The 12,529-nt window shown below is 36.4% G+C and overlaps 1 protein-coding gene across 1 annotated transcript in view; it reads right to left on the bottom strand.

Annotated features, from left to right (window-relative positions):
* UGGT2 (UDP-glucose glycoprotein glucosyltransferase 2) overlaps positions 1-12,529 on the bottom strand; it is a 186,039-nt gene that overhangs the window by 18,347 nt on the left and 155,163 nt on the right. The window contains exons 31-36 of the mRNA XM_003409644.4: positions 10,676-10,761; positions 8,183-8,278; positions 6,844-6,928; positions 3,076-3,258; positions 1,360-1,520; positions 431-545 (exon numbers count right to left, since the gene is read on the bottom strand). Of these exons, the coding sequence (XP_003409692.1) occupies positions 431-545; positions 1,360-1,520; positions 3,076-3,258; positions 6,844-6,928; positions 8,183-8,278; positions 10,676-10,761 (726 nt within the window). The remainder of the gene's footprint in view (positions 1-430; positions 546-1,359; positions 1,521-3,075; positions 3,259-6,843; positions 6,929-8,182; positions 8,279-10,675; positions 10,762-12,529) is intronic.

Genomic DNA, 12,529 nt, shown 5'->3' with positions numbered 1-12,529 from the left:
TTGGCATCTCTCTTCCTCTGTCTCTTCTCTGCTCACTTACTTAATCTCTCTTATATCTCAAAAAAGACTGACTCAAGATCTACCCTACACTAATCCTACCTCCTTAACATAATGAGAACCCATTCCCAAATGAGGCTATAACCACAGACACAGAGGTTAGGATTTACAGTACATATTTTTGGAGGACATAATTCAATCCATAACAGGACCTACAGGAGTAAGAAGTTTGAGGAAAAGTAAATCATTAGTTTTGTAAATGCTGAGTTTGAAGTGAAAAAATTCTATTTACATAGAGCTGTCCAAAAGAATTGCATAAAGGGCAGGAACATGAGAAAGAGACTAAAAATACTAGATTTTGAAATTTATTAGCAAGGAGTTGAAGCAGTCTATATAGATGCATTGAAAATTACCTTATTAACATTTTACTTACCTGATCTAGGTTTGAAAGACTGTTTGGATCTTGACTGAGAGCTTGGTACTGGCCCCTGAGCCTGTCGCCTGCTGCAATTTTCCTGAACTTCTTGAGATCCACTACATATAAGGCACTGCAAAAATGAATATTCCTGAAAGCCTATACTGTTTATGTATTTTCACTTCTCCCCCTAGTGACTGTCTACAGTGATGGTACTGATTTAACTACACATATCCTTGGGTCTTATATTAATTTATTCTGCTATAAATTTGCTCCTAATATCTAATATTGTTTCCAAAGCATTTGAAGTTTGTTATAATACTGTTAGGATTTAGATTCTCTTAGGGTAACTTCAGGTTCTTCTAAGATCTCATGAAACTCATGACCCTATAAAACAGTAGCTTTAAGACAGTGTCTTCGTATTATTATTTGAGAAACAAGGTTTAACTCTTCTGCAGTAGTTAGGAGCATCTATTCGAGCCATACTACCTGGTTTGACAACTGGCTCAGCTATGTACTAGCATAATAAGGCTGGGCAAGTTATATAAATGTTCCATGCCTCAGCTTCCTCATCTATAAAACAGGGATAACAATAGTAGATCAAAAGGGTGTTGTAAAGATTTTATGAGTTGATATATATATAAAGGCTTAGAATAGTGACTGGCAGGTAATAAACCAAAAAAAACCACACCCATTGCCATCAAGTGGATTCTGACTCACAGCAACCCTACAGGACGGAGTAGGACTGCCCCATAGGGTTGCCAAGGAGTGCCTGGTGGATTCAAACCTTTTGGTTTGCAGCTGTAGCTCTTAATCACTACACTACCAGGGATTCCTGGCATGTAATAAGCACTATATAATTGGTTGCTGTTTTTCCTAAGCAAACTGAATCTTGTGATTCAAGAAATTATTTACTTGCTAAAAGGTAAGAGTGTGAATTTTCTTACCTGATGTGGTATTTCCTTCTTAAAAGATGTGATGCCCAGTATCCTGTTTTCCAGAAACGATATCCATCCATTTCAGTGCGGCTATCACAAAACGGGGTATACCCGTACGGGGCTCCACCCAGATCTAAATCTCGAAGTTCTCTTAGGTCATGTCTCACAATCTAGACAATTAAGATAGGTTCTCAGATGAGTACCATAAAATAATATAAGCCCTTTCTATCTGAATTGCAAGTTATCATTATGTTCTTGTAGAGATACAGAAAACTGCATTTGCTTCACGTAATGTGAGTTTGCTAAATACCTGTTTTTTACCTCTTAACCTCATAGAAATCTAAAATTTTGATATCTGGTCTACATGACAGTGGTCTTATGCATTAGTAAGAATAGTTGGTTAAATCCTTTTTAAACAAGGTATTTTACACAAAATATACTTTGGGAAGGTTTTAAACATTATTCAAGTGCATACCTCTTAGTATCTCAAGGTATAAATTAGTAATTCAGAATCTTTTTTATGTTAAAAACAAAATTCGATGCTGTTGAGTCAATTCCGACTCACAGCAAACCTACAGCACAGAGTAAAACTGCCTCACAGGGTTCCCAAGGCTGTCATTTTCATAAACGCCTACTGCCATATCCTTCTTCTGTGGAGAGGCTGGTGGGTTTGAACCACAGACCTTTCGATCAGTGGCCCAGTGCTTTAACTACTGTTCTTAAACCTCCATTATTATATATAGACAAATATTAGAATAACAGAGAAAAATCTGATTATTCCAAATGGCTTAAATCAAATAATGTTAGTAAGTCTTAGTTTTTAAAAGACTCTCTAGCCTGTCGGAAAAATATTATTGTATATGTCAGGGGAGGGTGGGAAAAATAAATTCTATGTTAGATAGTAGACTGGGAAATGCTTACATCATCACCCACATTTGTCTATTTTATTATAATGGTTCATGGTTACCAATCTGGAAAATAGTCCAAAAATAATAAGGATTTAGAATATATGTAAATTCTATGACTTGAGATACTTTTTTCTAAAATATAAATACTAACATATGCATGTATTCACAAACTTGCATATTTACATATTAGTGTCCTTAAAATTTTTGTGTTTTCCAAATATTTTTTCCCATTAATAATTCCAAAGGCAATGTAAGGAGATAAGCAGAAAGGTTTTAACAGTTTTTACAATACTACATCTTTAAGACTGAGAATCCTAAAATTTTTGCCAAATTTAAGACCTTAGACGGTAGAGTGATGAGGATTTGGGGATTAGCTGAATGCCAAAAACTGCTGTTGAAGGTGGAAGAATGGGTGGAGTGTTGTGTGCAACTGGTAACTTCCAGTGAAAAGAAATGTCTCATTTTTTCAATGCATCACAACAAATATTCCATATTCATGGGAGCCCATGTAACTACTTTTATTTTGATTAAAATTTTTTTAAATTCTAAAACTAAAAAAATTAGTACTTCAAAGAGAAATGGACATTTCCTAAATTATTAATGGTACTTCCTACAGTACCCTTAAGTTTTCCATGTAATTCTGACATTTTGTTTTTGAAGGTACTTTGCTTATATATTAAAATTGTATCTTATATGCTTATGTAGCACAGCAACAAGGGTAGTAATTAACACAAGCAACATAAATTACGTTTCTTTATTCAGAGAGAAGTGTAAAGTAAGTCTGAATACTACTCAAAACAACAGCTAATCTTATTACCTGGTCAGCATCAACAAAAATGATTTTGTTCACTGCCAGAGGAAAAAGGACATCAAGGAAAAGAATTTTGTAACCCCAAATAATCCTTTGCTTTTCAGTCTGTTGATGAAGCCAACGGGGCCATCTATATTGGACTAGTTCATATTGGAATCCATACTCCTTAGCCATGTGAGGAATTACTTCCTAAAAGCATAACACACACCAAAAATCAAACAATATATTCAAGGAAGAAAGTAGTTCTGTTTCAGAGAGAAAAAAAAATTTTTTTTTAAAGGTAGAGTTTACTATAAATTGTTACAAGCTACTAGAAAATGTCTAAATGCTACTTCTTAGACTTGCACCTACTAATGAGAAATAGAAAGATGCCGGCAAATATAAAAATACAGGTGTACATAAAGCTATGTAATTTAATGTCATGTAAAATAACAGGTACCATGTATTAGCTAACAAGCTTGTTAACTAAGATACATGTGTTCTCACACTTTTACTGTGAACGTTTGACTTGAGAACGCTTGCCTTTAGAAAGAAGGACCTATGGATTTTGGAACACCTATGCATCTAACAGTTTATATATACGTCAGTACGTTGGCTGGAGACACGATAAAGAGGGCACACAAAAGACACAGTGTGAGCTATAAACTGATAAAAACAGATTCTTCACGACTTTCATTTTGAGGTTTATGATTAATTAATTCAAGGTTTAAAAAGACAAGGTAGTTATTATCTCAAAATATTTGATATTTGATTGTCTTTTTACAGGATTAGACATACCTTGTTTCCTGTTCAAATCAAAAGCAGTTAATGCAATACATCATTAGCTACGCATGGCTCAAGAACCCAAAAGCTGAGAGGGAGGATGTAAAGGAGAAGGGGCCCATGGGTAAGCAAAGCAAAGGCAGAATTTGCTCTTTCCCCCTCAGTTCTCATGGGTAGCTAATTGCTTGTCATACGCTTAATTTTTTCCTGCTTTTATGAGACCAATGTAGATTTAAAATATGTTCCTTAATGTAACCCCTCAGTTTTACCCGTGATTGAAATGTTGAAATTATGGGTGTTCTGCTGGGAGTCACTGCTTTGGTTTGAAAATTAAGAAAAAACCAAAGAACACTGGGAACAATTAGAAAAATATTTTTTCTTTGTTCAACAAATACATATTTAAAATATTTACTGATTATTAACTATGTGCCAGGCTCTGTTCTAGATCCCATCAATACAGTAGTGAACAAAACTGATAAAAATCGTGTCCCTCACAAGGCTTACATTTTACAGGTAGTACTGAGTCGGAATCGACTCGATGGCACTGGGTGGGTACATAGAAAACGGAGCTCTGGGGCACAGTGATTAAATGCTTGGCTGCTAACTAAAACACTGGCAGTTCAAATTTACCAGCTGCTCCTTGGAATACCCTATGGGGTAGTTCTACTCCATCCTATAGGGTCTCTACGAGTTGGAACTGACTCAAAGGCAATGGGTTTGGTAATGCAGAAAATGAATGAAATTAGTTACTTATAGAAGGTTGTGCTATGGAGAAAAAAAAAAAACAGGAAGGTGAACAGAGAGGCAGATAAGGAGGAGTTTTAATTTTACACAGTGTAGTCAGGCAAGGATTCCATAAGTAGGTATAATTTCAGCAAAGATTTGAAAGAACAGAGTATGTTTTTTTAAAAACTGGAGAAGAATCTGGGGTACAAGTGATTTCTGTTTCTATATTTGAGTTTAAGTTTATAAAAATTCATCAAGTTGTATGCTTACGATCTGTGTACTTTTTTGTACATGTTATATTTCAAAGACTTTTAAAAAGATAAAAAATTTGAGGAGAAGGAAAAATTATAAAAAGATGGAACATACTACTTCAAAGATGGCATTGCTTTTGACCATCTAGTGGACCAAGAATTTTATCTAGACATTGCACTGTTTTTCTTAGTGAATGATATTTCCCACTAAGAAAATCTTTAAATAGGTTGTATTTTTTCAATTTATATAGAGTTAAATCCTCTTATGCGGTGACACGTAGGATAACATTAAAAATTTAGAAACAGACTAGTAGGACTCCTTGTTGACATTTACAGGTTCTTTTTCCGTTTTTTGTCTATTTCCAAATGAGCAACACATCAAAAAAACCAAACACATTGCCACTGAGTTGATTCTGACGCACGGCAACCTCACAGTGACCTCATGGACACCGGAGGATGCATTGTTGGTGGTGGAGGGCGCAGGGGCTGCGACTTAAGGGTTAAGCACCTTGGCTCTGAGGTGACAACACCTGTGTTCAAATTTCAGCTATATTCCTAATTAGCTATTTGATCTCAGACTTGTGCAGTAAAGGATTAGCCTTGTACAAAGAAAGGCTTTGCCCTTTGGCCCCAGCTCCCAGAAATTAAGCTGTACCCTTGGAATGTCTGACCTGATAAGCATGTCTTTGTTTACCAGGGGACCTTGGGCTACACCGGATAGTCTATGCTAACGATGTGATTTATGAGGGGGGCCTTAAGCCATGTGGTAACTGCTTGACCTCTGGAGGGGCTTGAGACTAAGGTCGATCACAGGGACTGTCAGCTGTGCCTATGTGGCCGACTCCCAGTAAAAATTCTGGACACCAGGCCCAGGTGAGCTTCCCTGGCTGGCAATATTGTGTGTGTGCTGTTCCACTTTGCTGCTGGGAGAAATAAGTGCTGTCTGCACGACGCCACGAGGAAAGGACAACGGGAAGGTCTGTGCCCAGTGTCTCCTGTGCCCTGCCCTGGGCACCTCTTCCCCTCTGCTGATTCTAATGTTTTCTTTCACTGTAATAATCCATAACTGTGAAGGTAACGGCTTTTCTGAGTTCTGTGAGTCCTTCTAGTGAATTACTGAACCTGACGGTGGTCTCAGGGACCTCCCAAACTCTGCAGGCCATTTACTTAAATTTCTGAGTCTTGGTTTTCTGGGGACAGTACAGTACTTAACACACAGGGTTGTTATGAAAAAAACTGAGTATGTACATAAAGTACTTACCAATGTGCCTGACAAACACTAAGGTATAAAAGCATGGTTGGTTATTTTTACCTCTTCCTTTATCACTGTTTTTGGTCTAGAAAAAGAGGTTTTCTTGATCTACTATCAAATTAGATTCTAATTTTTGCGGAATTCGCTCACTTTGTAGTGACAACAGGAAGGAATAGGACACATTTTGAAGGTGGAGTGTGAGACTGAGTAGGGTAACAGATGTCGGCCACCCGAAAACTTGCTAAATATAAAATGTCTCAGACCACAGTGTCTAGATTAGCATACCCATCAATGTATTGCACAAAAATAAGATATGCTTGTTATTCTCAGCACTATGAAACTATTTTTCTGTGGTACAGTCTTCAAATTTTCTTGATACTACTGGTCCTGTAAAAATTTGTAAAAACGTAACAGGATCCAATTCCTTTTACTGACCATCTGTATATATTTTTCGTTCCCAAATTTTATCCAATTATTCATTATTTTATCATGGGAAACCAGTAACGATTCTCATTTTGATTTTGCTTAAAAATAACCTCTTTCTCCTACTGTTCTTTCCTTTTAAACTCTTCTTTAAATAAATACCACATAGATGTATCTTAAGCTTGATACAAAATACTAAATAATAAAGGTTTAAAATTTATCAAAAATAATATTTTGAATAAATATATATTTCAAAAGGCCTGGTTTGAAAAGAGAAATGGTATACGAACTTACATTGATATAAGGAATTTACTACTTAAACATGAACTATTCTATGATAAAAAAGATTGCTGTACTTACTTTAAATGTTGGTGAGAGATAATTTTTTAGAAACCAAAACTTCACTGGTGTCTTGGTGTTCCGTAAAACAGAAAGCATCATAATTCTGTATGGAAGAACATTAAACCCATTATAAGATAACATTAACAGTTCATCCTACTTTTCCCATGGTTTTTAAATATTTAAGGGTATTAGAAGTTTTTCACTATGAATTATGGAGACACAGACTGAAATATCTTCATATACTATGGTTGATCGTCAAGTGGAAACCCTGGTGGCACAGTGATTAAGTGCTACGACTGCTAACCAAAGGGTCGGCAGTTCAGATTCGCCAGGCGCTCCCTGGGGACTCTATGGGGCAGTTCTCCTCTGTCCTATAGGGTTGCTATGAGTTGGAATCGACTCGACAGCAGTGGATTTGGTTTTGGTTTTTGGATTATCAAGTACGTAATTTACAAAGACGAAAAACTATATATATATACATATGACATAGACTAAATTGATTGCCTTTTTCCTTCATTTGACAGAGACCACACACACACACACACACACACACACCGCTGTCAGGTAGATTCCTACTCAAACTGCAACCCTACAGGACAGAGTAGAACTGCCCCATAGGGCTTCCAAGGAGCACCTGGTGGATTTGAACTGCTGACCTTTTGTATCTAATCTTGGCTCTGTTTCTGTGTGATTAATATTAGGCATGCAAAACTTAAAAGAATAGAATGATCTGTCTATATTGATAAATTCATTAGACAATTCACTTTTCTATGCGAAATCATTTAGAGAAGATGCAAATATATCTAAAGTTCCATTTTTAAATATCAACACTACAACTGAAAGGCATTCTCTTTTATTCTTCCACAGACTTTTAAAAAAATAGCCCTTTTACTTTGCAAATACGCTTACTTCTTACCCGTTTTATGAAACAAGCTGTTTCTTCACCAAAAAAGGAATATTTACTATATACCTTCTCTCACATATCATCTTGTTATAAATACGTCTATTTTTTAGCTTTAAAGAAAATCAATATTCCAAATATAATTCCTCATTTTAAAAATATATTCTTACCTTATAACTTTAAATTAAAAAAATAGAGCAAGGTGCAGAGCACGATATACTTCATTACTATCTGAGTAAAAAGGAGTTAAAGAAAAAGCCTATGTATTTACTTGTATATACCTAACGCATCTCTGTCGGGCTGTAATGACAATACTGGTTTTCAGTGGGAAAGGGAACAGGGTACCAAGGAAGCGCGGTGAGATTTTTTTTCATTCTACACCCCTTTATTCTTTTTGAGCTTTGAACCATGTGAATGTGTTACCTTTTCAAAACATTAAATACAAAGTATACCCACCTTAAAAAGCGCTCGTATAAATGGCCAGAAGCAACTGAAAAAATGTTTAGAACATCTGCTTCCCTTTTGTCTTCTTTATGCAACCTTATTGTGAAACTTGGAATAAAGAAGTAGTAATTGATAGTTTGTTTTAATACACATCTGCAAAAGTTAGTAACTAAATAAAATTCAAACTTGATGAGCAATAAAAATAGGAATGGCTTTCGAAACGAACAGTTATTAAACTTAAAAACTTTTATCTCAGCAATTATAAACTGTTAGTATTAAAAGCATGTGGTTAATTAACATCACCTGATGTTTTTTTTTCTTTGATGTTTACTGTTTTTTTTTTGTTTATAACATGGAATGCAAACACATCTTTGTCTTTGTTTCAAAAAGTTGTTTTGAGGAAAAAAAAAAAAAAAAAAGAACAGGTTAAGGTATACCATGGCCATTGCTAATATACTGAACTTCGAACAGGCCCAGAGTGCAGAAGGAGACAGGACGTAGAGTGTATAACTAGGGCACAGCAAGAACTGTCCAATGTGATGACAGGGTATATCCTCAGTGCTGCTAACACGGCTCTCCCAGGCTAAAAGGCTACAGAAGTCAACAGTTCGGGGCTCCTCTGACTGTACGTATTCTTCACTCCGTGTGCTTTCGGCAAGCCTCCGTGAGGAGCAATGGGGAGCCATGGCCACTCTGTGGTTTACGCCACTGCAGGTTAATCTGGTGCCAGTTTGTCATTTTCAACCCGGAGCCCTGGTGGTGCAGTGGTTATGAGCTTGGCTGCTAATAACCAAAAGGTTGGCAGTTTAAATCCACCAGCTGCTCTTGGAAACCCTGTAGGGCAGTTCTACTCTGTTTTACAGTGTTGCTATTGAGTCGGAATTGACTCAGCAGCAACCGGTTTGGTGTTGTCACTTTCAATACTTTCTGGACCCAGATCAGCCTTTAGTACGACCCATCTCATATGGAAAAGCAAAGGAATGTTTAATTTGGGGTATTTGTATGTATATTTTATTTCCTTTTTTAAAAAAATTTAATTAAACCACCTCATTTTTACATGCACAGATATTTAAAATCTGGAAAACTAAACAACTGGCAATCATCAGTGGGATATATTTTGCCAAATACGTATTGTTATGATAGAAGCAATTTTTCAAATATTTTCTTACTGTAATCCCCCAAATAAGAAAAACACACAGTTGATTCTGTGGGAAAAAAACCCACAGTAAGTTAGCACTAAATCTAAGATAAAGAGTGAAGGTATTGTAAGATACACAATACTCAGGTATCTGGAAGAGTTAACATACCAAAAGCTTACCGTCTCTCTAACAGAGACTTATGGTGTTTTGGCATCCTTTTTGTATAACAATAGTTTAATACTTACATCTATTCATTCTCAAAAGAAGCCTAAAAACTGGGCAAAATGTAAAAAGATGGCAGTGCCTTTGACTTGTACAACAAAATCTGCTTAGGTTGTTGAACCTACTTGGCTTACAAGTTTCTACTACTTAAACAGTTTTTTGTCCAAGATCAAAATGACCAGTGGTTATCTAATTAAAAATACGTCCAGTTCTCTAAAATGGACTTATAAAAACTCTCTATAATGTGCATCTACACCAGACAGTCTTTGTTTTTCCCTGCCTAACAGGCTTTACTCATCTTCCAGAAAGGGCAACCTAAATATTTCTCCGGGGAACCATTCCTCCCCCAATTTCATTCCATGAAGCTTGGGTGGGGCAGGTCTTTCCACCAGCACTAGAAGTAGGCATCTGATCCAAACTTGGTGAAAGTTACAGTAATCAGTTCAGTTTGAGACACATGGCTATAGCTGGACCAGTGAGTCAGCCTTGGAACTCATGTGGAAAGAAAGAGGCAATCTCTTGTCACTGGAGATGGCACACTTTCACTGGGCAAAGCCTGCCTGAAAAATGAAGCAGGCACACATAACAGCAGAAATGAGATGAAGACAATTTCCAGGCTACATCTCTTGAGCACATAAAGTCAGTTCTACTTCTGAACTCTTTAACTATGTAAGCTAATATATTCCTTTTTTGAAATCAATAATCTCATAAATATAGGTTCTAATTTATCTTAGAGATTCTCCACCATATCCACTGTCCCAGCTAAGCTGGGCTACCTTCTGTTCTTAAACATACCCAATCTTTTTCACTTTATGTCATTAGGTACCTTCACCTGGAATGCACTCTCCCCTACCTCCAACTTTTGAAATCCTGTCCATTCTTTGGAGTGCATCTTAGCCACACACTTCTCCAAGGAGTTCCTTCTTGAGGAAACTAGATACATTTTTGTCTTTTGGTTTGAACAGGACTTCATGATCTTACAGCTCTAACTCCCTATCTCATATTGTTAACACTTACGTACCTACCTTACCCCTCCGAGAGGAAAGGATCTGGGCTTTACTTAAATTTTTACATCTGCAATACTTCCACAAGTAGATTATTAACGGATCTATAATAATGTGCTGAAGTATTCATTATTAATTACCTTTTAATGGAGTCCCACATTCCTTTCTTTTTTTCATCTTTATCGGTTAGGATATCTTCCTCAATTTTGTCTGGCTTTTTCTGCACCTGATAGCACGGTAAAGAAAAATTGTAGAATTTGGCAGTTTTAAATACAGTGTTGCATGGTCCCCTGAAAATCTAGGATAGTTGGAGTAAATGATGTCAGGCTACATCTCGGAATTGTTACAGCACAATTTGGGCTTCTACTACCAACTCAACCTCATTTTAATTTCTCCTAGGGGCTCCCTCCAGATTGCTAAATAATGGGCTTTTACTCCTATTTGCTGATTTATCAACCTCAGAAATTACCTACTGGTATTTCTAAGTTCATAGAGTTTACCCAAAACCAAAATCAAAACAAACAAACAAAAACTCATCAACACGGAGTTGATACCAACTCGTGAGTCATGGAGTTTAGTTATTATTTATTCTTGGTTATGACAGATGAGGCTTTCCCTCTTCATATCAGTGCCTTCCTTCCCTTCTAGGCTGGGAAGTAACATCTTACTTGGTAGTAATATCTTTAGTTCTTCTACTGAGTATTTTTGAAACTTTAATATTTATATATCTGTTTTTTACTCCAACAACTTCAACAGTTTATCTTGTATACCCAGCTTTTAAGAATACTAATACCCCTACCTCTTCCCTCCATCTCCTAACTTACATTAGCTAAATTTTTACTTTACCGTTGTAAATATGGATATTTATATTTTGTTTAGTAAACATAATTATATCTTTGGCACTTTGTTATGTTAACAACTTGAATATTATTATAACAATGTAAATAGTACTTACTGAGGGATCAGGAGGGCCCTAAAGGGCACAGAAAGTATACCGAGATTGTATATCAGGTTCTAAGTACATGACCTCTATGCCACTTAAAGGAGACTCTTTCTCAAATGAATTCTCGTTTCCAACATTCTACTACTGGAGTAGTAGTTTTCTTGGAATTTAACTGTCGTTATCTTATAGGGAGATATATATGTTTTCTTTACTACATAACTAATATTTTCTAGTTTATTACTCATGTTATCTAATTACATGGAATTTCTTTTTCTTGGAGCTCAATCACTAACTTTTTTCTATGTAGGCCTTATTCTCATTCATTTTTCAGATTAGCTTCATCATTTTTCAAACGACCTATCTTTCTCTTCCTTGGAATTCATATTCATTGTACTGGCAAACTTACTCAGGAAGGGGTACGAAAAATAACTTCTCTAAATTTTTGCACTTCAGAAAAAAACTTTATTTTTACTTCCCATTTGATTAAGAGTTTGGCTAGATACAGAATTCTAGGTTCAACATTTTTTTCCTCAGAACCTTAAGGCTGTGTTTTGCTGTCTCTTAACATCTAGTTTGAGGATGAAAAGTCTGATGCTAGTCACAATGTCCTGCTATTGTGGTGATCTGCCTTTTCTCTTTGGTAGCTGTTAGCATCTTTCGTGGGTCTTTTTCACTGATCCTACTTGGTAATTTGTGGGCCTTCTGACCACAGGCAAGATCAGAACTTTCTTCTTAAAGCAGCTTTGAACATGCTTTTAACTGTACACTTGACCAAGTGTTAGGTTCTGTCCCATCAGGCACCAACGGTGATGCCCTGGAATATTTAGAGGGCAGAGATTTCTGATTGTCCTATAGATGGACAGTCACTGACTTTGAGCAGAGCTGTATCATGAAGGGCCCAGGATGGGCTAGCCTTCAAGTGCGTCTTGATATAACTAATTGGAAGAAATTACTTCCTGTAACTCAGATGTCAGCTAAGACTTTATTCCTTACCTGGCTTCTCCAAGAGCGCACTGCATGGTTTTGTCCCACATGGGTGCAAAGCTCAGCT

Source organism: Loxodonta africana, chromosome 17 (assembly GCF_030014295.1).
Source record: "Loxodonta africana isolate mLoxAfr1 chromosome 17, mLoxAfr1.hap2, whole genome shotgun sequence".
Lineage (NCBI taxonomy): Eukaryota > Metazoa > Chordata > Mammalia > Proboscidea > Elephantidae > Loxodonta > Loxodonta africana.
The sequence above is the reverse complement of the archived record's forward strand: the minus strand, read 5'-3'. Positions and strand labels throughout refer to the sequence as shown.